At 39.2% G+C, this 22413-nt stretch overlaps 1 protein-coding gene across 2 annotated transcripts in view; it reads left to right on the forward strand.

The window, feature by feature from the left end:
- The window catches only part of GSK3B (glycogen synthase kinase 3 beta), a 148198-nt gene that overhangs the window by 32845 nt on the left and 92940 nt on the right, over nt 1-22413 (forward strand). For both annotated transcript variants that reach the window (XM_015629537.2, XM_015629543.2), the window contains exon 2: nt 21519-21712. In XM_015629537.2, the coding sequence (XP_015485023.1) occupies nt 21519-21712 (194 nt within the window). The remainder of the gene's footprint in view (nt 1-21518; nt 21713-22413) is intronic.

Genomic DNA, 22413 nt, shown 5'->3' on the forward strand with positions numbered 1-22413 from the left:
TATAATAATTGCAAATTTGCTTTTGCACAGTGTATTCTCTCCATGTTGCCTTTGCAACATGGCACTTCCATCTATATCCTTTTGAAGGAATTGGGAAGGTTGCTTCACAAGACTCTTAACATGAAATATTGAAATACTATTTCAGAAAGTTGTAAAGCTAAATTTTGCAGCAGTACTGGGGCAAAACAAGTGAAATGGATACCAGTTAGTGAATAGTTTAGCAGATTTTAGTGTACTGTCATATAGGATTTTTCTTTTATAGGTCAGGTTGACTTTTTCTTACTTTGGTTTGGTGTTTCTTTTCCAACCCAAGTACAAGGTGAACAAAGACACTAGAAAGCATGTTTATCATAGTTATATGAAGTGTAATATTTGAGAAATATGGGCTTCCAAGTTCCTAGTTTAAATACCTGGACAGAAACTGAATTATTTAAAAAAACACTTTTCCTAATTTAATTCATTAGTAAAACAGAATTTGTTGCTTTTATACCTGCTGGTTGCTAAGTGTGTGGATGTGTTGTTAACTGCTTAAAATGACAATTGAAGTGTTTAAGTGGGGATGAAAACCTTGGTCTTTAGTACCCTTGTAGTGTTTGGGGTATTCACAAGTGTATTCCTAAGCAAGTGGTTGTTCTTTGTAGTTACAGAGCTTCAGGCTGAGTTTTCTGTGTTGCCACTTAAATGGGTAATTTCTTTCACTAGAAACTAAAGACATGGAAAAGCCTCAAATAATTTTTCTTACAATTTCTCTGTTGTTGCTGTGGATGCTTGTTCCTCGCAGCCTGCAAATAGAGTGAGAGAGGGCATGGTCTTGTAGCAGATTCTTCTGGTAGGTGGTTTGGTCTCCCCACAGCTTCCCAAGGCCCTGGAAGATGTCACTGAAATCCATTTCTAGCAGGGCTCAGGGTGCTGACCCAAGGCAAGGATCGCTTGGTTCTGCAAGTGCAGCTGTTTTCACATTCTGTGTGGCTGCTTAGAGCAGGTACTTGTTCAGGGTCGGTCTGTGTTGTCAGGTCTCAGCTCAGTCCAGTGCCTGACCACTGGGTAACTTCTATTCTATGCAAACAAGCTCTTGTCTCAAGGGAAAAAGAGGTTGTGTGTTCCAGGCCTGTCTTCTGTGTTATCCTTCACAGCATCATGTAGTACTGAAAGCTGTTTTCAGACCATCTTGTAAAGAATAAGATAAAAGTAACACTAAGGTGTACTGGCCTTGTACTGCTGCCCTGAAACTCAGTCCAGAGGTGGAGAGACCTCTGCCCTGCTGCAGAGGACCCAATAACAGAGGTTTGGGTCAGAAGAGCAGGCTGTAGGTCTGTTCAGAAGCAGAAATTAGGATGAGAGCCTCACTACCTCCCTGCTGTGTGGCACTCATTTCCAAGGCAGAGGGGAATACCAGTGAGGCTGCTTTGTTTGTTAGTACTTGAAACCAGCCATGTGCAGATGCTTGATGTGGCCTTGTCTCTTTTGAAGAAACTTCTGTAGTTGAGATACTGGCCAGTGATTCAGTATTTTAAGTTTGTTATTTCTGTTCCTCCTAATTTACCTGGAGAGGATGGGCATTCATGAAGAAACAGATAGCCTTTCAAAGGTGTGTTTTACTCTGGGTAGAATTCCCTTGAGATGACATCAAGGAGCAATAACTATGGTTGGTCACACAGTTGGGAGCAGGCAGCCCACTTCTAACCTGGGCTGCCTTTGCTGATGTTGAAGCTCTCAGTGATGGAGCCTGTGGCACAGAGGTGTGTAGCTGTTTTGTAAGCAAGCTTTTCTTGACTTTTAAGTATCCAGAGTAATGTGTAATTGAAATAACTAAGCTTTGTGTCTTCCTTCTCATTCTTCTCTAGCCTGAATACCAGGCTTCTCACCACATCTATGTTACAACCTTTTCTTAGGTCTGGCTCCTTGTAAGAATACAATGAAAACTAGATAATGAAATTGTATTTTATGAAGTTTTCCTGGTATATTAAGCCAGTTTGAAATACTTAATATTAACATTTTCTTTTCCAGTTTTGATTTAGAAGGTAAGAAGTACCATGATGAGTCAGGTATTTGGTTTTTGACAGTCACATTGCTGTTTAGGGAGTACAAGTGAGCATGGCCGATCTGTGACTCACTATCCTCCCACTTTTCTAGGAACCAATCATCAGACTGAACTTTAGAGGCTGGATCCTTGTCTGCTCCCTTTAGTATCCGCTCACAATCCTGAGATAACAGATTTCCAAAGTTCTTTACCAGCTATGTTGATCTTACCTACTGCATTCAAGTATTTACTGCCATTCAAATAGGCTTTGAATATATTATACCCTCCCACCCCCGTCATCTTGCATTCAGATTGAACAGCCCCAGCCTCTTCAGTCTTTTCTTTCAAAGCAGGTGCTCTATCTTTAATCCTTTAATTGACCATTTCTATACCTTTTAAAATTCTGCTTTGCCCTGCTCATGTGCACCTTGTCTCCGCATCTTGGTTCTTAAGACTGCAGTGCACTAAGTTTTTACATAGCAGCACAATTACTTTCTGCCCTGTTCTGAGTTCTCTCAGAACTGGTTCTGTCTATTTTCTAGATGACATTTTAATGCATGATGCACAGTGAGCCTGTAATTCCTGGACTGTCAGTGATGACTTCAGGATCACTTATTTGAATTGTAAACTCCAGCTATAAATTCGGTATGGAAGCTTAGTATGGTTTGTTGGTTTTTTTTTTTTCTCCTCTTGTTTATTTTCATAGATCTGTGTGCATTCTGCATTGAAGCTCATCTACCACACTACTTAGTTCAGTGAGGGCCTTCCAGAGTTCACAGTTACTGCCATTGCAGCTGGCTGACCTGAAAAAGCTTAGCTTTATCTGTAGACTTGGAGGATTGCACTGTGCACTTCTATCTAGGTCAGTGAAGATGTTGAATAGAATGATTCCTAGCAATGCTGCCAGGTCAGCTCCACTATTGACTCTTCTCTATAGTGGAAAGTTGACTATTAAGTCTCACCATTGCTTCCTAGTCTTTAGCCAGCTTTTTGCCTGTAATTGGTTCTTTCCTCTATAGCCTTGACTTTTTGCCATAGACGGTTAAAGCAGCAGTCTGAACTTTTTGAAAGTCCAAGTTTGTGTTTTCCTTGGATTTCTTTTACCTGTTTCCTTGGAGTGCTTAGCTGGATTTCTCTTAGCCAAAGACATATTCAACTTGTTTCAGTAGCAGTTGTTTGCCATGCTCTTAATATTGGCAGTTTTGCCATGGATGGAGATTGCATTTAACCGTCAGGACCCCTACAGACTCCCACTGGAGAATTATTTTGGAGAGACAGTTGTTGAAGAACTTAAGAAAAACTTGCAAGTAATGAGAATTTTCCCCTCCTGACTCAGTGTGCCCAAAAGCATAGGTTTGGATAATGTGAAGTGAAAACTCAGTCATAATTAGGGTTTTGCAGACTTTTAACTACACTGTGTTACAGGGTATGTTAGACCCTAACTGGGCAGATGGCTTAATGTAAATATGTATGTGACTTATAGTTACAGTACATTAATTCTGGTGAAATTAAAAAAAAAAAAAAAAGACAATTGCTGAGCCATTCCTAGCACTTATGTTGCAGGTCTTTTCTGCTAGTGACAAGAATTATCTGTGTTAAAACTAACAAATCCGTTATAGCTTGCTGTAGGGTTATTTTGGGTTTTTGTTTGTTTGTTTTTTGGGGTTTTTTTTGGTACAGATTTACTTTAGTTTTCCTAGTAGGGAAGGCTGTCTGAGTCTGACCTGTTCAATCCCTCATGCTAGGTTTTTTTTTCCACAGCTATTCTGTGAAATCAGCTAGCGAGATTATCCAGACTTGCAAATGTTTGGTTTTTTTTAAACATAGGTTGCTTTTCTTTTCTTCATTGATATTTATAGCCTAGCCACACAAACATTTTCATCAGCATGGTTTAGTGTGTGATGAATTATGGTAGAGGGGAGAGTTGCTACAGTGCGTGGGAGACTTTTAAATCTGATTTTTAGCTACCAGACAAAAGCAACATGCAATGCAACTACAGTAACCAGTAAGTTCTTACATAAAACCCATCAAGGTAGGAGTTCTAATCCTGTTCTTCATAAAAAATTGCTTTGCAGCTGTGGCTGCTGTGATGATTGTGATATTATTTTCATGAAGTTCACTGCTACCCTTTACTGGTACGGTGTCATTGTTTAAGTGCAAATATGTCATAAACAGTAGCTGTTGGCTTGTGGCCGTAGGGTATGGTATTAGAGTATTGAACTCCCGTAGCATTGCTTTGATCTAGAAAGACTTGTGTTGGTGACAGTAAGTCATTATTGAATCCTGATAGGAAATGTGGAAGACAGCAAATTGCTTTTCTGCTTGAATCAACCTTTATGTTGCATTCAGATTGCTCTCGTTGATGCTGAAGCTGAAATAATAGAATGTGAAAGAATACACACATGTAAAACTGCAATACACTGCATCAGTGTATGATTACTTACTTGCAAGGGATGTTCTAGTGCCAAAGCTCAACCATCCTTTTGGAGATGGGAATGATGGCTGTGAAACCCTGGAGATCAGCTTGTCTGGTGGAAGCTTACAAGCATCTGTATATTCAAAAATTTTTGTCATAAGGGAAAAATCCTGTTAAATGTTTTGTTTCTCATAATTGGACCAGCATAAGGTGGTTTTTTGAAAGATGGATTGTCTGTGTTGTGTTGATCATGGCCACAGATTAAAATGAATGTGTTTTGTAGACAGTGTTGCATTGATCTGTCCTGTGTGGATTCTGTGGGGACTTTTGTATCTGATGGGGTAAATGGTAGGAGAATGGATTGTGAAATTTAAAAGAGTAACTTAAGACTATTAAAAACCAGTGTGTATCTAATCTGCTATGTTGAAAACCACTACAGTGGTATTCTCATAATGTTTTTTTAATTGTGCAGAAATATGAATGCTATCCTTGTTTGTTTTTGGCGACTGATTTTTAACCTAGTGATGTTTCTTAGATGATCATGAAGACCCAAGCTACCTTATGGTTGTTCAGTTTTCAAAGCCTGTGTTTGGGGACTGTGTTCCTATCTTAGCTGTAGATCTTTCTTTTTTACTATATCAAGGACATAATTAACTTCTAGGTTTTAAGAAATGGCTGTATAGTTAATTTGACAGAGCTTTCTTGATGCATAAGCCACATTGTGCTCCCAAGCCTTAACAGCCACAGTCTTGTAATGAGTAAGGGCATTTTCTCCTCTGGATACAATTTCTTATTCTGTAATAAAATGTCCTGGCTTTCTGTTCTTGAGGCCTAATTTTGTGTCTAGATTCTTTAGTGATGAGGAGATCTTCTGAAGTACTTGGAATTGTGGAGGAAGCCAATTTTTATTCATCCTATACAAGTATAATATCTCATGTCCATTTATTCATCTGATCCCAGTTTTCTGAGGAATAATTCTGCTGCCCTGGCAAATGAGCTAAGAGTAAAGGTAGATGAAGGTCCATTGTTGGGATAGATGACGATCAACTGTTAAACTAAAAACCCCATCTTTGAGTAATGTCGACATTTCCATAATCTTTGTTGTTGGAAACGGGGTGAATTTGGGTTTGAATATTTCCCACACATCTACTTTTGATGAACCCACACATTGACTACCTCTGATCAAGAGCAATACATATAAATATCTGAAGATTTTTCTTTGTTGCTTCATTTGTGATGCAGGCAGCAGGCGTTTCGTCCTGTAGTTTGTAGCTGTCAGAATCTTTGGAAGTGACAAACTAGAAGGAGCAATATTGGGATTAAAAAGTAGATTGTATTTTCAGGTCATCTTAGAGAGAAAATAAGTATGTTGCAAACATTATCACTAATTACAAAATTGTGTACCAACTCAATTACATGCTTCAGGGAAGATATTGGGAGAAGAACTGGCTCTTTTATTTGCATGCTGAATTGTAGGGCTGTTTGATTTTTATCAAGGATCCAAAGTGAAATATTAAATGTTTTCTTATATGCAAGTGTAAAGAAAAACAGAATCCTGGGTTCATTTCTTGGCAGATAATGGACAATTACTGATTTGATTGTTATAAAAACATGTTTATTCGGAAGAATATTTCTACAAGAAGGAAAAGAGAGTACTTTGTCATAGCTTTATCTAAGCTGAAACACAAGCAATTTTTTCTGGTTTTTGTTGGGTTTTGACATAGCTTTTTAAGATGATGAGTCTCATCTTGCCTTTGCCAAATCCTTCTCTGATAAGTTTGATTTATGCATTCATTATCTCTCCTACAGTGCCAGGCTGTAATGTCTTAATGAAATTTCATTGTGGGTTTGTGGTTGAGTGGCTGCTACTGTGGAAAATGATTTCTGTTCAAGACTTCCTGTCTCAGCCAAAATGCAAGCATTCAAGCATAGTGTATATGCTCCTTTTCAAGAACTACTTTCTTCTCAACTCTTAGTCACTGCTACTTGATCTTTATTTTATGTTGTTGTGACCCTCTCCTATTCCCAAATTCATGCTAAGTGGTTTTGATCTTAATTTATTTAGTCTATTTAAAGACACCAGTTTAGACTATATTGTTTCTGTCCAGTTGGAAGATGAATTTATGAGCAAGATGAAGACTAATTCCATGTAATAAAAAAAATGCCTGGATGCTCGGTAATATGCCTTAGCTGGCACATGCCTTAGCCATCCTGGTCTTTGAACAGAGTTGTCACTACTTGCTACTGTAGATGTTGAGATAAGATTTCAGCTTTCCACTGAGTAGTCTTGACAATGATATGCTTTAGAGATGTCCCTTCACTGTATGCCTTTGTAGAAATGATTGGTTGGCTTACTGGTTATATTACCTTCAGATCCTGGGCTGGGTTTGCAAACTCAGGAAAAAATACCCAGAGATACTGCCTCTGGCTTAGAAAGTTCCCAAGCCACCTATAGCTGATGTCTGGCAAAGTGTGCTGGTGTGCTGCAAGTTTGTCCTGTTTTATGCTCTCCCTTAAATACTATTTGCTGCTGTAAGACAAGGGAAAATGGGTTAGATGAAGTCATGCTTTCTCTGTTATGTTCTTTCTTTATCTTCAACAATATCATATTTGAGTATCTCTCTTTTTTTTTTTTTTTTTTTTAATATGAGCTCTTATAATAAAGAAATTGTGTTCTTCAGAACGTTTTGTTGGTTACTGTCTTCTGAAGCAGGTAATGAAACTTTTGTCTGCAAGAACATTAGGTTGTTCCTCTGTATTGACTCTCCTCTGAGATGGATGTCTCTTGTTGTGTTGAAAATAGCCTCCTTACCTGGACCAAGATAAAGCATTGCCATAATTCTCCAGCTGTAAGAGCCGTAGAGAAATATTAGGCTCCATTGTTTCCTTCTAGAAATGGAAATCTTTTGCATGTACTCAGTCTTGGCTTCGTAATACTTGATTTATCTTGCCTGAGATTCCTGAGATTAGGATATGTGCAAGAAGAGAAGGAAAAGCAACGGTGTTGAGACCTGAGTCTGTTTTCTCTTCCCCCCTCCAAGACAATCAAGCTTTTAGTTAAGAAAACTTGTTTTGTTGCTGGCAGAAAAAACCTGTGTGCCTTCAAAACCTACATAGATTAGGGACAGCAGCCCTTGAAAAACTACACCTTCCAGACAGGTATATGACTTTGGCAGATAAATATCTAAATAGCTAGATAGATTTAGATATATAACATAAATGTTTGTTGCCTTAAAATTTGTTCCTGTGTTTTTAAGCTTACCTTTTACTTAGTATCACTTATTTTCTGCTTTGTGATATCTTGAAGAGTGATACTGCCTTTCTCCACTATGGAAAGCCACAGAATTTGGGAAAGGTCTGATTTTGTTACTTCTTTTTCCTCTTACCGGCATAATGGAAAGGAATTTTTACTTTAAAAAGTGCTGCTCTCTTCTTCCTGTTTCCAGATACCTGTCTCTATTTCAGGATTTCAAGCCTCAGCAATCTTCCTTAACAAACAGTTAGAGGAACAGTTTGAAAATTTCAGCTGTGTGTGTATTTTTCCCCTGAAAGCCTCTGTCTGCTCATTTGCTGGCAGAAGGGAATTAAATCCCCAGGTGCCTGGGCTCGTTCTTAAGAGAAGTATTACTTTTGTTCGTGTTTTTCTTTCTGGAGAAAACTTATTCCCATTTTGTAGGATTTTATTTTACTAAAATCTGTATATTGCAATAAAATATTTGGAGACATCCTCTGTAGTTTGGTATTGAAGTAGGTGTATAGTTTGAGAGAGGAAAAATAAACTTCTTAGTAGATTTAAAAAGCCATAGGAGAAAATGATACCTTCTATTATCTAAAACATGCATTTTAAGGCACTGTTGTTACTCTTCAGAATAAAGGTCTGTACTGGTGTAATGTAACTTGGTTGTTGGGGTTTTTTAATCCATAGTAGAAATAATTTTCAGTTATTTGATGGTATGAGCTTGTGTTTTGCTTTGAGAAGGCAGAGGATGTGGTGCCCAGGTGCTTCCACCTTGGTTCACCCAAGCCCACAGGTTGGCTGATTCAGCCTGCCCTTATCACAGGCTGTCATGGCAGGGGATTGCTCGGGCTGCTTCCATCTCCTTCCTCTGCCAGCCCTAGGGCTCATTTTGCTTTGGGCAGGCAGTTCTGTTCCTCCGGCAGCAGTTGGGATGCAGTTCACCTTCAGATAGCAGTCATTTGATATCTGGTAGGAGGGGTGTGCAGTGACTGGGCATGGAGAAGGATGGGAGGGCCAAGATTGCCCCTCTGGAGGCAGTCTCCTCCACAGGCTGCAACTCCGCCGTGCCATTGGGTGTGGGCTTGTGTTACACTTAGCGTGGCTTTCCTGGGAGTACGGGCAGTAAGGAACAGGCTTGTTCCCAGTTCTTCCTTTCCTCACATCTAGCAACTGCCTGTCCTTAAAGATGAGTCAGTTCAGCTTGCTGATTTGAGGCTTGCTTTATTTTGGACAGGATTAGTTTGTCAGATCAGTAGGCTAAACTGACTCATCCCCAGGCTACAAGATTGCCAGATTTGCTATGGCAGGAACATGAAAGTGGGAAGTAAGACCATCTTTTTCTGGCAGTAGCCCCCACTTTGATCAGATTACGTATAATGTGAAAATAAGCTGTAGTTTCTCTGGTTGCCTTAAATAGCTTTAGAGATGTCCAACGCTTAGTTCTCTTGCTCTTCTTGCTCTACTGTTTTTATTACTTTAAAAAAATAAATAAATTTTAAAAGCAGGACTTGCCAGTGGTGAATAGCTTGTGCATCTGACTTCTAAAATGCTGCCTCATCTGTAATAATAGCTCCTTCACCAAGATATCTACTCCTGCCATGGAGAATATCTGCATTGCACTGATGGCATGCCTACAGTTTCTTAATGTTAATTAAGATAATGTTCTCCTTGAGTTCAAAAACATCTTTAACCTAAATGGACTTGTTCCATTCCTGTGCTGTTCTGTGGCACAATCTAAAGCAGTAATTTGAGATAGATGTGGAGGCTGTGGAGTCCCTTAAAGGTAGGTAGACTGTGCTCTGCAGCATGAATTGAACAGCGTACCACAACTTGATTTTGCTCTCTGGAGAAGCAGTTGCAGTGCCTTTTCCAGTCTTGGAATGGTGTTCATCCTCAGCTCATGGTCATCTTAGGGATTCAGATTGGCTACTACTAATTTTTGACTTTTTTATTCACTGTACTTCCTATCCAAGATGAATGTAGGTTCTGAACAGCTGGCAGTTCTCTTACTCCTCCTCCAATCTTGAAACACAGTCACCAAATGCATTTTCATAATTAGCTTCATCTGTCTTTCTCTTTGGGATTTGGTTGCTGTCTCAAATTCCAAGCAATCTGTTTCTCAGTGTGATTTTGATCTGTCTTGTTCACTGTCTGGGCTGGACTCAGGGTCCAAGATGCTGTTTCTTTGTTTAGAGAGAATAGCATGACAAATATGTGCTGTATTTCTGTGATATGTTCAGTGAAGCTGAAGAGTAAGAAAACATGTCAGGTCCTAACTGGACAACATAATTATGGAGTATTTGACAGAAAGGAGATATTGCAAAGGGAAGGAGAGTCCTCTGATATTCCAGAGAGCAGAAAAGCTTATTAGAGCCCAGGGCTCTCGCAAGGGGTGAGCTTTGTCCTGCCAGGAAAACTTTGCACGTTAAGTGGGTGTTACTGTTCATTGCACCTGGGTTTCCAAGTTGACCTACGATATCCATAAATACAGAAATTGTTCTTCATTTTTTAGACAAAAATGTCAAGGTTTGAGGGCGCACCTTTGTCATAAGGATTGGCTTCACAATGTGGCAGATAGGACCTGCCAAGGAGACTCCAGCAGATGTGGAACTGCTTGCTTCATGCCCTGCTTCTTTCTCCACTGTCTGGCAAGGCTTGCAGAGGCCACAGAGAACTACCTGGAGGCTCTGCTGATCTGGGCTGCCTGCGGAAGTGATGACAGCAAGTGTTTCACAGTCCTGGATAGCTCATTTGTGGGGTCTCTCAGATCAGTGTTAATACATTTACAGTCATGCTCTAAATTCTCTCCTTGATTCTCTGCTCTTGCTTTTGCTTCTCTGCACTTTTTAATGTTAGCATTTTGGAGGGTTGGGATGTTTTGGGTTTTTTTCACCTGTGTTTTTGCTGTTCCTTACCTTCACGTTATTTTCTTCTTTCTTTGGCCTGTTTCCTTTTTGGTTCCTCCCTCCCAGCGGGGGCAGGAGCTGTCTCATTCCTGGTGCTGTGCCTAGCGCACTGGGGTCCTGTTCACGCTTCATACTTAAGCACTACTGTAATTAACACAATTGAAAGATGTTTTATTTAAACCTCCAGTAAGAGAATAGAGACTCCCTCTAAGATGTATTAAGATGTTCTTAATTTGTGCAAGTGTTGGGGGGGAGGTCTTGGCAACTTGCAACTACTGCAGGTGGCTTTCTGTGGGTTTTGCTTAATGGTACAGTCTTATGCATTTGAAGCCTCTTGGAGGTTGCAAAGAGCGAATGAAAGGAAAAAAAAAACCAGTGGTGATGTCTATTCTCAGAGGTCAGAGATGTGCTTGTCTCGGTGACTTGTACATTTAACTGGATTGAAAAACTCAAACAAATGCAGTTAAAGCTGAGCCAGGGAGGTCTCCAGCAAGTAAAAAGCTTCCCTACTTAAGCAGTTTGCAAGAAACTACTTTAGTGAGAGGTTTGCAGGTCATACCAGTTATTTTGATGGGAAGATTGCAGGCCACTGGGAAATTTCCCAGATGAGCTGTTAATTACTTGGTATTCTTCAGGGGGTGGTGGGAGTTCTGGAGTCTCTGACAGTGGTCTTAAAGTAGGCGTGTCAGTAGGTGACCAACAATGGATTCACTCATCAGCTCTGCTAGAAGACAGGATAGACTCGTTCAGGGTCAGCTGTTGAATGGCACTAACAAGTGGATAAACACGATCTGTTTGTAACCTGGGGTTCTGCGTGTCAGGGCTCAGTTACAGGTGTTTTTATAAGTTCCTCCGTGTCAGCTGAACTGCTATAGCTGTCTTTGGCAGATATTTGCTAAATCATGTTCCCTGATGATGTAAGAGGAAAGAATAACTAAAGGAAATCTCAAATAAGAAATCCTGGTACCATATAGGCTGAATTTCTCAGCTAGCAATTAACTTGGAGCAAAAAAGTAAAGGAGAATACTACTGAGGCCCCAGTCTTATGCTGAAATGATGTCATACTGTTTCTGTTCATTCCTTATCTCTGTCCTTGTCTCTTGTGCTGCATTTAACCTGTAAGCTTTTTGGGGCTGAAATGACCTAATCTAAGAGTATAAAAACAAAATCCATTATGATCGCTTTGGTACTTGCTTCCTAATCTGTGGAATCACCTTATCTAAATTTAAATTTATATTTGATTTATATAGCTAAATAGCTTTTGTGGGGTGGGTTCTTCTGCATGTGGGTGGAGAGAGAGAAGAACAGAAAGAGTACCTACTAAAAATAACTTGTTAACAAGCATGAGAGTGCTTATGAAACCCCACTGGCAGCCAGTGTTTAGATTACCTTAATTGTATGTTTCTGTGTTTTTTTCCAAAGCAGAAATATAAGTGGAAGCATTCTTTTGGATATTTTGTTTAGTCACTGGAAAGAAATTCTTTTTATGGTACTCCCTAAGGTAATCATGCAGAATTTTTTCCCCACCTGAGTGTTAACTGCAGCTCTCTTCTTTAGAAATTTACAGTTTTGATCTGTGTTTGCCATGACAGAAAGAGTACTTGAAGCAAACTCTGTGTTAATGAGATGGTTAACACAGACCTTACATATGCCTCAGAAAGGTGTGGGCACCACCTTACACATTGGTAGGAGGGACAGTTTAAAGCAAAATGATTTTTTTTTTCAGGCACTGCAAGTAAACATCCCTTCTGGATTCAGCTGTTTGGTTTATAAATCAGTGGGGTGTTAATTTTCTGGGATTTCATAGTGGTCGATGTAAGCAGCTGATTGTTGGAATCCCATCTACTGCAGTTGGATCCAGGGAGGTCGTCTGATGGCCAGTGTGATAGGCATCTGGGCTAGATCAACAGGGCTCTTCCCATCTTTTTTCCTCCTGTGTTTTTTGTTTTGTTTTTTAACTGTTCAAAGGCACTGACTTTCTACAAGTTTTTATATCTTAACCATGAAAGTCAGTGCCTTAGAACTTCATGTGACCTTTCAGTGGACATTTTAACAAGCTTATCGTGTGAATGTTTTGGGACCTGCTCACTGCCCTGCTTACTTTTTAAGGGCCTGTTTACAGTCTTTAGCATTAAGCTTTCAAAGGGAGTGAATTGAATGCCTCCTCCAAAAGTCTATGATTGAAAGAAAGACTTAAAGCCCCAATGGCATTTTGAATATCTGAACTGGGATGCAGTAAATCCAGATGCTTCTACGAAATTTTAGTTTTTCTTTTTTTTCAACAGATATAAAGGTAAATGTCCTTGCATCTTCATGTAACATTTTGCGTTTGTTACATCAAATACATATAGGTATATGAGGCATGCCATTACTTGTCACAGTCTGCTGGAAATACATTTAGGTTTTTTTTACTTTTTTAGTGACACAATTACATGAAAAAGAGGTCACTTGAGCTACACAGTTTCATTCTAATAATAAAATTATATCACCTTTCTAAACTGTTTACTTTTTGTTTTCTAATGATAGGATAGTTTATTTCACCAGATAGAAATCAGCCATTTGTATTGTTTACTTTTTGCTCAATTTTTCAGTTCTTTCCTGCTTAAAGTTAACACTTAGTACTTTGAATTTGCCATTTTAGAAACTGTTGAGCAAAATGTAGAGCTACCATTTTTTGAAGTTACAGGTTTTGCCTTCTGCAAGGTAGAATTTTTGGATTTTTTTTTTTTCCCAAATGATTGACATGTAAAAAGCATTGTTGTTTGGTACAAGTGGAATGAACATTTTCCTTTTACTTCCATCCTTTGTGTCCAGCTAGAGGTGATGGCAACTTTGATTTCGGGGTGTTTTAAAAGCCTATTTTCTTGGTGATCTTTGACCTGGTAGTTGTTGCTGAAATTTGTCCTGATTATTTGTCTTGGGATTGAGCTGAAGTGAATTGACACATAATTAACTGTGCCTATCATTTGATCATTAGCAATAAAGCCAAAGAATGACCTGTCGCTCTTCACATTTTCATTATTTATCACTTTACTTTGTTCTTGTTTAAATTGAATGCAGATTTTGGATTTTAACTGCTGTGGAAAGCAGCATATTTAATATTGAGTTATGACACCATTGCATTACTGCTGAGTTGGAAGAAATTATTTATGTGGGTGTTGAACTTTGGTAACCTTTTTAAGACCCTAAGAGACATCACATTCATCCTGTGCATGCTTTTTTATTTCAAGCCTAGCAGTTGCAGTTCAGGAATATTTTTTGTTTAAGGAAAGACTCCAGTCTAAAATAAAAATCAGTGTTGCAAAAATAACCCTACCTTTCAGAGTTTTTAGTAAGGAAATTACTTTTTTCTATATTTTGTCCACCTACAGTTCTGTCCCAAACTTGCAATTTCTGCTTCTAGTCATTATTTGCAGTATGTCCTCCACCTGCAGATCAGAGCTCTCTCTGAAATGTCTGTTCTTTCTTCCTTTTAGAGATAATCCTCCAGCTTTCTCTTTGACCTAAATTGTTTGTGCTCTTTAGTCTCACTCAAAGTAATGTATTTTAGCTGACCTTATGATGTCTGAGGCTTCTTTCTGAATCTCTAGTGTTTTGAATCATCACTGTTGAATTTCAGCTATCAGGATTGAGCACACTATTCCAGTAGCTGTTCAATAGGTGTGAAATAACAGAGTTTTTTTGGGTTTTTTTCAGTTTTATTTTTTTTCTCATCTGTCTGATGTACTTCTGCTTATACCTCTAAGGATTACTTTAGGTCTCAGTAGCAATGTGTGCTTCTGTCTGTGCTAGGATGTCTTGTAAGTCAGAGTTGATGACTCCACTCTATGGATGACTTGACTTGGATTCATGGCTATGATCTTGGGTTCTGGATTCCTCTGCTTCATTTGTGCCTGGGTTAGTAGGGGAGGTCAGCCGCTTTTTCACTGATCTCTACCCTGTGCATAACTCTAAATCTTGTTTTAGTATTTCATGGCTGTTCTTTCAGGTTGTTGATAAAGGCAGTAAGGGTGAGGGCAAAAATTAATGCTGGTGGCACCTTCTAGCATATTTTATGTTAAATTTAGAGGCTAATGTATTATAATTTGATTAATAATCACTTTTCTTTCTGTATATGAGTTTCTTCATTAATTTGGGATGTGATGGCAAATCAGAAACCCTTCAGAAGTCACAGTACCTGTGCATCAATGTTTTTATCTTTTTTTTCCTAAAATGAATCTGTAGTCTCTAACAATATGGAATCCAACAATCTGGTCTCTATGAAGTACCTTACTGCTCCTTTCTTCATTATCAAAATAACTGGTATCGTACTTAAACCTGAATTGTTTTCAAAATAACAGGATTGTATGAATCATCCCATCCATCTTTGAAGTTCTCTGAGTTTTCTGATTCCTTTCAAATATCACTTCTCAGACTTCTTAGCTCTTCCACAATCCTTGGGTACAAATCATGAGATTCTTTTGATCTTAAGTGATGTCTAATGGCTTCTCTTTTATTGCAGTATTCAGTTACAGTCAGGAAGTCAAGTGACATTTTCTGTGCTAAAAGAAGAGTGTGTGTGTGTGCGTATATATATTTAGTGAATGCATCTATCTTATCTGCGTGATGATTGGCACACTTACAGGTTTTGGTCAATGTTTGGCCTGAACTATTTTTGTAATTCCAAGGATTCCTTTTGTTCAGAGTAAATGGAAAAACCAAACCACATTGTGTTTTGTAAGACTCATTTCTTTGATTCCCTGAGTTTTTCTGATTTGGTCCATGAATGTTCATTTCCAGAAAGCTGGAGAGGGACTTTTTACGAGGGCATATAGTGAGTGCTAGGGGAAGGGGGAATGAATTCAAACTGAAAACTTGAGATTACACATAGAAATTCTTTACTGTGAGAGTGGTGAGACACTGGAACAGGTTGCTCAGAGAAGTTGTGGATGCCCCATCCCTGAAAGTGTTCAAGGCCAGGCTGGGTGGGACTTAGAACAGCCTGACCAAGTGGAGGTTCTCTGCTGATGCTAGGGCTTTAAGGATGGGCTTTAAGGTCCCTTCAAACCCAAACTATTCTATGATTCTATATGGTTTAGGACTTTTATCTTGTACTGTCTCTCAGTAGGTAACATTCCTGAAGTTCACCGATGAGGAAAGAAGTTGTCTAGTAAAACTGTTCACAAATACCATTTTAATACTTTCTCCCCTGTACTGACTCGTAATAATTAGCTCTTTGTGAAACTAACTTTTTAAAAAATGTAATAGGAAAAATTTATTAGAAAAAGTAAATTAGTAGTGATTTCTACTGCTTACAGTGTCTTTCCTCAAGCACACATTGGGCACGTTAAAGACTTTTAGAGCAGCTGCTGACCTACTTCTTTCTTCACATGCCATGAACAATTATCTAAGAAGTCAGGTGTTTTATTTCATAGCCTTATCTGATGATCACCACCAGATTCTAGCAGATAGCTCAAGAAAAGTTTTCTCTTAAAACATTTGCTTTGCTGAGTAGTCAGGTCTTTTGACCGTCCAGTTACCCACAACTGAGAAGAGCCACTGCAGCTCTGATAAACTTCTATCTCCCTCTGGTTGCTCACTTCTTTCTAGGTAGTTGTGCCAGCTGCTGGTTGTAACCTAATCCCATTGGCAGAGGCTGGATCCAGCCGTGTCAGGTTTCTGTGGAAGTGACTCCTTGACTGCATTGAGCAAATTAAGATGAAACAGTGCAGTGCAGCCTTATGAAGGGGGGAAAGTAGTCAAGTGACTTAATATTGAGCCATGTCTTAACAGGGAGTTGATACTGAGATTTGAAACAAATCAGCGAAGATATTTAAGTGAACACAGTTATGGGACTCAGACATTGTACAGAGTGTGTTGCAGGTCTGTGAAGTTTTTATTAGGACTTAAAAACAACCTAAGTAGTATCTGATGGAAAAGCCTGTGAGTGTGTCGGTGAGGAGGAATGTAGCAGCTGGAGGAGGGAAGCAAGAGGAAATAGGTAAAGTCAAAAGAGAGGAAAAGGTGGAGTTGATAGAGAGTGCAAAAGATCAAGGTTGCATTTGAAGTAGGAGTAAAGCTGCTGTGATCATTGTACTAATGCATTGTTTCTTCACCTCAACTGTAAAACACATGGAAGAGGAGAAGAGAGCACACACATATAGTTGAGAGGAAAAAAGGAATCTTAGATCTCTGTATGCGTATTAAAGTTTGGTTCTACTGCTCAGTCAGACACTAAACAGCTAAAAGGATGTAGGGCAGACATAATTTTGGACTTTCTCCAAGCCCATTCAGTAGAGGGTGTGTGTGGGTGATCAATAGCAAAGGATACCTTTTATGGTCCCTGAGGACTGAAGTGAATTTTATTGAACAACACCTCATTTGGCACAGGCCAAAACTATCCATGCAGTACACTTACAGATGGTCACCTTTGAGCTTTGTAGTAGGAATCTGCAGCTGGTATAGGGTATATATGTGACAAGAAGCTTGCTTAGTAGCAGGATCCCATCTCTCACCTGGGTAGAAACAAAAACACCTGGCACCATGTATTTTTTTATTTTATTTTATTTTTCTTATTTTTTTGAGATGCAAAAATAGGGTTGTAGCTTGCACTGGTGGTCTGTGGTCTTCTAAGTGGAGTATGCTCATTTCTTCCCACAAACTGATGAATAGTCTCTGCTTTCAACAATGGTTTCACTGATTCTACCTAATGCTTGTGATTTGTCCCATGTGGTCATCATACTAAAGGTGAACTAGATCAGTCAGAGCACTTGGAAATTGAAATGTCTGGATTTTGTTTTCAGTTTTACATCAGAATCATAGAAAAAGCTCTTCATCAAAAAAACCCTACCCAAATACCACAGCATGGATGTTAAACATCAGTACTGTGTGAGGAAATGCTATAAGGGTTTCCATGAAACCAAGTGTAAGTGTATTATAGTGTGATGAATATTTCTTTTTCCTTGTTCTTATACCCTGAATGTTACAAAGGTGGTTGGCATAGATGATGGTTATACAATCACACGAATTTGCTTTTTGGTTACAGTAAAGTATGGTCATATTGCTGTCAGCCCTAGAAAGCAGCAAGTTCTGGACATGTGCTAGTGATGCTTTTCATCACTACTGCTGTGCTATAAGTGCTGTTTAGTACTTCGTTATTTAGTCCTTCCTTCTTTAGTTTTTCTATTTAATGTCCTAGTTCTTCTGTAAACTTTACAGTCAAAAGTGTTGAGGGTATTCAGTGTTTGGCAGTGCTTGCCTATCCACTGGGAACAACAAGTGTGACAGTCCTAAACAAAATAAGAGATGAAGGGAATGAGATGAGAGCTGTCTAGGCTTCTCTTTAAGACTTGCTGTGGTACAATGCTTCTTGGTGTTTGCTGTTAGGAATCTGTTTGGAGGTACTGAAGATTGCTGGGCAGGGCAGTTTCCTCTCTGCTATCTTCCATCATGCTGAGGCTAAGCTGAGCATTTCTAAAAGCTGTTCAGTGAACTCCTTTATGTGCTGTTTGGCTGGCAAGTCAGCGCTTGCTGTCCAGACAATTAAAACTGGGATAACCATTCTGAACTGTGTATGATCTTGTGAGCAGTACCTACATCTATGTAGTGCAAGGAGTGGCAAAACAGGCTTGGGGCCTCTGGATGCTGCTGCGATACAAGCACATTATTTGTATACTTTGACCAGCAGTGAGATGGTTTTGTTCTTGGAGATCAAAGTCGTCAAGGGTGCAAGGTAAATTTTACCCTTATAGTCCCTCAGGTTCAACAATACTAAAATAGAATATAACTGAAACTCTAACAGGCTTAACTTTTTAAAGCTTGGAATCCTTACAGTATTTTGTGGATGGTTTGCAAAAACTATTGCTTCCTGAAAGCAGGGAGAAAGCTGTGTGAGGCTTAATGCTCCGTAAATTCTGGTAAAGAAACAATTCTTGGTGTAGTATTTAAAGCATCAGCGCATACGCTTCTAAGCACTGATGATTTCACCAAGTTTAGTTAGGAGCTGTTTTCCTGTGGACTTACAGGAAAGTGTCTAAAGCTGACTGGTTTTTCGTTTAAGCCCTGGAAAAGTTGGCTGGGTGGTTGCAGCTTGTGGGCTGCACATTGGGACAAAACACTTGAAGTGGCCTGAAATTCAAGGTTTTCTTTTGTGGACAAGGAGGTCCCTGTAAAAGTTGCAGCTCTGAAGAAAGTCCTTAGAGCAGATCTCTTGATATCAAGTACTTCAAATCTCAACCAGTGTTGCCAGGGACAATTATTTTTCTCTGTAACAGTTCATTAGTCTTGATTTTTGGAAAAATGGAGAACAAAACTCGTTTACAATAATGTCAATAGTCTGGTCTAGTGAAACCTACCAAAAAGAAAAAACTAAGCCCCTCAAAACTGAGCAGGTAGGGAATTACCTTTTATGTGATGAGGATTGCTGTATTAAAGCAGGCGTAACTTATTTGGATATTTGATGAGTTAGAATGCTAATCATAGAACAGTTGGGCAAATAAATGTATTGCTGCTATGAGAGTTACACTTCCAACTTGTTTACAAAAAAACCCAAAAACATTTCTTTGTATTTGTGGCTTCCTTCCTTTTATTTCTCACAGTTATCAAAGAGGAGTGTGAATTTTCCATGCAGCTAGTATGCTTCTGTTTATGCTTTTCTCTCTGCCTGTAAAAAGACATTTAGCTGTCTAGTGTTCCTTTCTACCCCATGTCCTATTTTCTCTCCAAATCTATAAAGCTGCTTCTCAACTTCTTATGACTATTACGGGGAAAGGCTATACCTACTCTGTATTGCTTGGCAAGTAATTGGTACCCTTAGCACTTATATGCTTATTTAATATTAGATTTGTTAATTTGTTTCATGGAGTACTTGTAATCCTAAAAGGAAACAATTTGTAAGAGCCTAAAAGGCAGCAGAGGAGATGAATAGTAGTTAATGTGGATTTTTCAGGAGGAAATGGTATCAAGCCACCTGCTTTTCTTCAGAGTCTTACAGATGCAGAGGAAGTAGTAGTAGATGTGGGTATCCTGACTGAAGTTTTCAAACTGATTTTCTCATGAGAAATCAAGGAAAACAATGGACTACGGGAAATCCCATGAAAGGCATACAAAATGATTTGATTATTTTATTTGAGCATAACAGGGCATTCAAGAAAAAAAATGGGATGAGGTATTTCATGGATTTTTGCGAGGCTTTTAGGCAGTCTCATAGGATTCACCAGTTTTCACCAATTTCTCAGGTAAATTTCATGTAGCATTGGGAAATGGATCTCTGGATAGTGACTGTGCTTGAAGGATGTGACAAGCTGGCAAGAGAGTTCAGTAGCCTTGGATGCAGTTCAGTCAGGACAAATGCAGAATATTAGGCCTTGATAAGAGCAGTCAGGTATGTAAGTGGAAGGTGGATGAGGATTGGACAGGAAGCAGCTCCACAGAGGAGAGCTTGATACACAAGCTGATCATGAGGTTGAAGCATTGCACAAGCTGCAAACATTTTGCTGGGCTGTACAAACAAGTGTGTTGCAAGTCAGACACAAGAAGTTGCCAGCATGCTGGGTAGGGCTGAGATAAGCTTCCTTTGCAGAGTCTGGTTTTAGGTGCTGTACCTGCATCGTTTTCAGCAGTGAGAGAAGAGGTTCCACAAAGAGAAATAACTTCCTTTGCAACAGCCCTCATATTTGAAGGAGGCAGTCGGGGAAGAGAGCAGGCATGAGCTGTGGCATTTTTTTTTTCCATGCCCTTTTGGAGGAGAACAAGCAGCATTTTGCCTGCACTGCACTAGAGCTATCAATCAAGCTGTCTGTTGGAAAGATTTTTCTAAATGCATGAAAAAAGAACACCTGGAGAAAGTCGTGGAGGGAAGGTTTGTTAATAAGTAGATGTGATGAGCATTTCTTGAGAACAGTTTCTATAGAATTGTGGTAACTGCTGTGGAACAGCAGGTTCTGGTTTTTCTTGCAGCCCTATTTGGTTCTGTAACTCAAGCCTGAAGGAGGCTCTTTATTGCAAGTGAAGGGCAAGAAATGCCCAGAGTGTGCTTGTAAAATGCCTAAAGCTTTGCTCCTTTATGAACAAAATCAGACTTTGAACAGGGCAAAGCACTGTTGGTAGTAACAGTGGGGCTAAGAGTAGGCGATAGTGGCGTGGGTCGTTTGACTGGGAAAGTGCCTGTGAAACCCACAGCTGCTCTATCTGTGCCGAAGCACATTCACCTGTGCAGCTTCCACTGCAGTCTTGCATCCTGAGCACTGTCCCTGGCTGTGTTCTGGTTCATGCTGAGATACCAGCTAAGTGCCTGCTGTTGTCATCCTTCTCCCTCTTCTTCCCCTGCCCCAACAAGTGCCTCCCTTCTTTGCAAGGAAGTCCAGACATGGAAGAAGGGAAGAACAGGATTGTGTTATCTGATGCAGCCTAGGTTTCATTTCAGGTGCACACATCCAGGTTTGACAAAGGTTATGCTTCCTAGTACTACAAGCTGAAGCTTTACATGTGGGTGGGTTTGTAACAAACTTCAAGTGCTCCTGGTTTTTGTTGCCACATAAATGTCTCTAAAGGTCAGAGTGCTGATCTGAGCTTGTACTGGCAGTTTCGTTTCTTCAGTTATAGGAAAAAGCTTCATTTTGGTAATGCAAAAAACACTGTTTAATATCACTTACTTGATAATCAGATGTAGGGATAAGTACTTGGCTTCTTTGTGCATTACCTTTTATTGCACAATTATTTGCTTCTGGAGAGCAAATTTTTGTTAGCAATAATCTAAATGAAAAATTGTCACCACTTAATATACATTGGTAAAAGACATGCTTAGTGTTTTCTTTGCATTTTGTCAGAGGTTTTCTGTTTCTCTAATATTGAAGTATATGTGCAGATCTAAATCTTTGTCTTACCCTCCTCTGTTTTAGTCTTATTGGTCATCTTGTTTACACATGTATTTTGATTATTTGTGTATCTCTTGCTTTGCAGGAGATAAAGATGGCAGCAAGGTAACTACAGTAGTGGCAACTCCTGGACAAGGTCCGGACCGACCACAAGAAGTCAGCTACACAGACACCAAGGTGATTGGAAATGGATCTTTTGGTGTTGTGTATCAAGCCAAACTCTGTGATTCAGGAGAGCTTGTGGCCATTAAGAAAGTCCTGCAGGATAAAAGATTTAAGGTGAGCCTATGCATTATATTTTCATGTATGTTATCTCCTTTTCCATGTCTTTGATAGCAATGTTTTTGATTTTCTTTGATGGCAGTGTTTTTGATTTACTTAGTTTATTTTCATTGGAGCACATAAATACACATAAAAATTTTCGGGAATAAAGATTAAACAGATGGATTATGATAAAGCAGTAATTTAACTTGAAAATCAGTGAGTCACTATGATTATTTGTATTAGTGCAAATCAGGAAGCTAAAAAACCTGATTTGATGAGCTGTTTCCAGGCTGCAGACCAGATTTCTTGGACAGTGAGCTGTGGAAACAAGTAAAAAGCTTGTCTTAAGGGGACTTTTTTATAGCATAAACTCTTCTCCCATCATTAGTAATTAAACAGCTAGAAGGAACAGAAACCTTTGGGCTTTGTTCTTAGTTGCTGCACGTACAAAGTTGAAGGCCACATTAGAGTAAATCAGAAATTGTGAAGGCCAAGCAAGAGGTTAACTAATACTGAGCCCAGGGCAGTTTGGGCTGAAATCGCTTACTTCTCTTGTTTCCTGATGTATAAACGTGTTCTGCCTTGGTGGTTTTAATAGACTAGTGATTCTTTATTCTAAGCTAGTAGCCTTCCAGAGAGCAATCTTTTTACCTAGTGATTTTCAAACCAAATAGAAGTTAACAACCATAAGCCATCTCATCACTTCTTTTGGTCCT

Source organism: Parus major, chromosome 1 (genome assembly GCF_001522545.3).
Source record: "Parus major isolate Abel chromosome 1, Parus_major1.1, whole genome shotgun sequence".
Lineage (NCBI taxonomy): Eukaryota > Metazoa > Chordata > Aves > Passeriformes > Paridae > Parus > Parus major.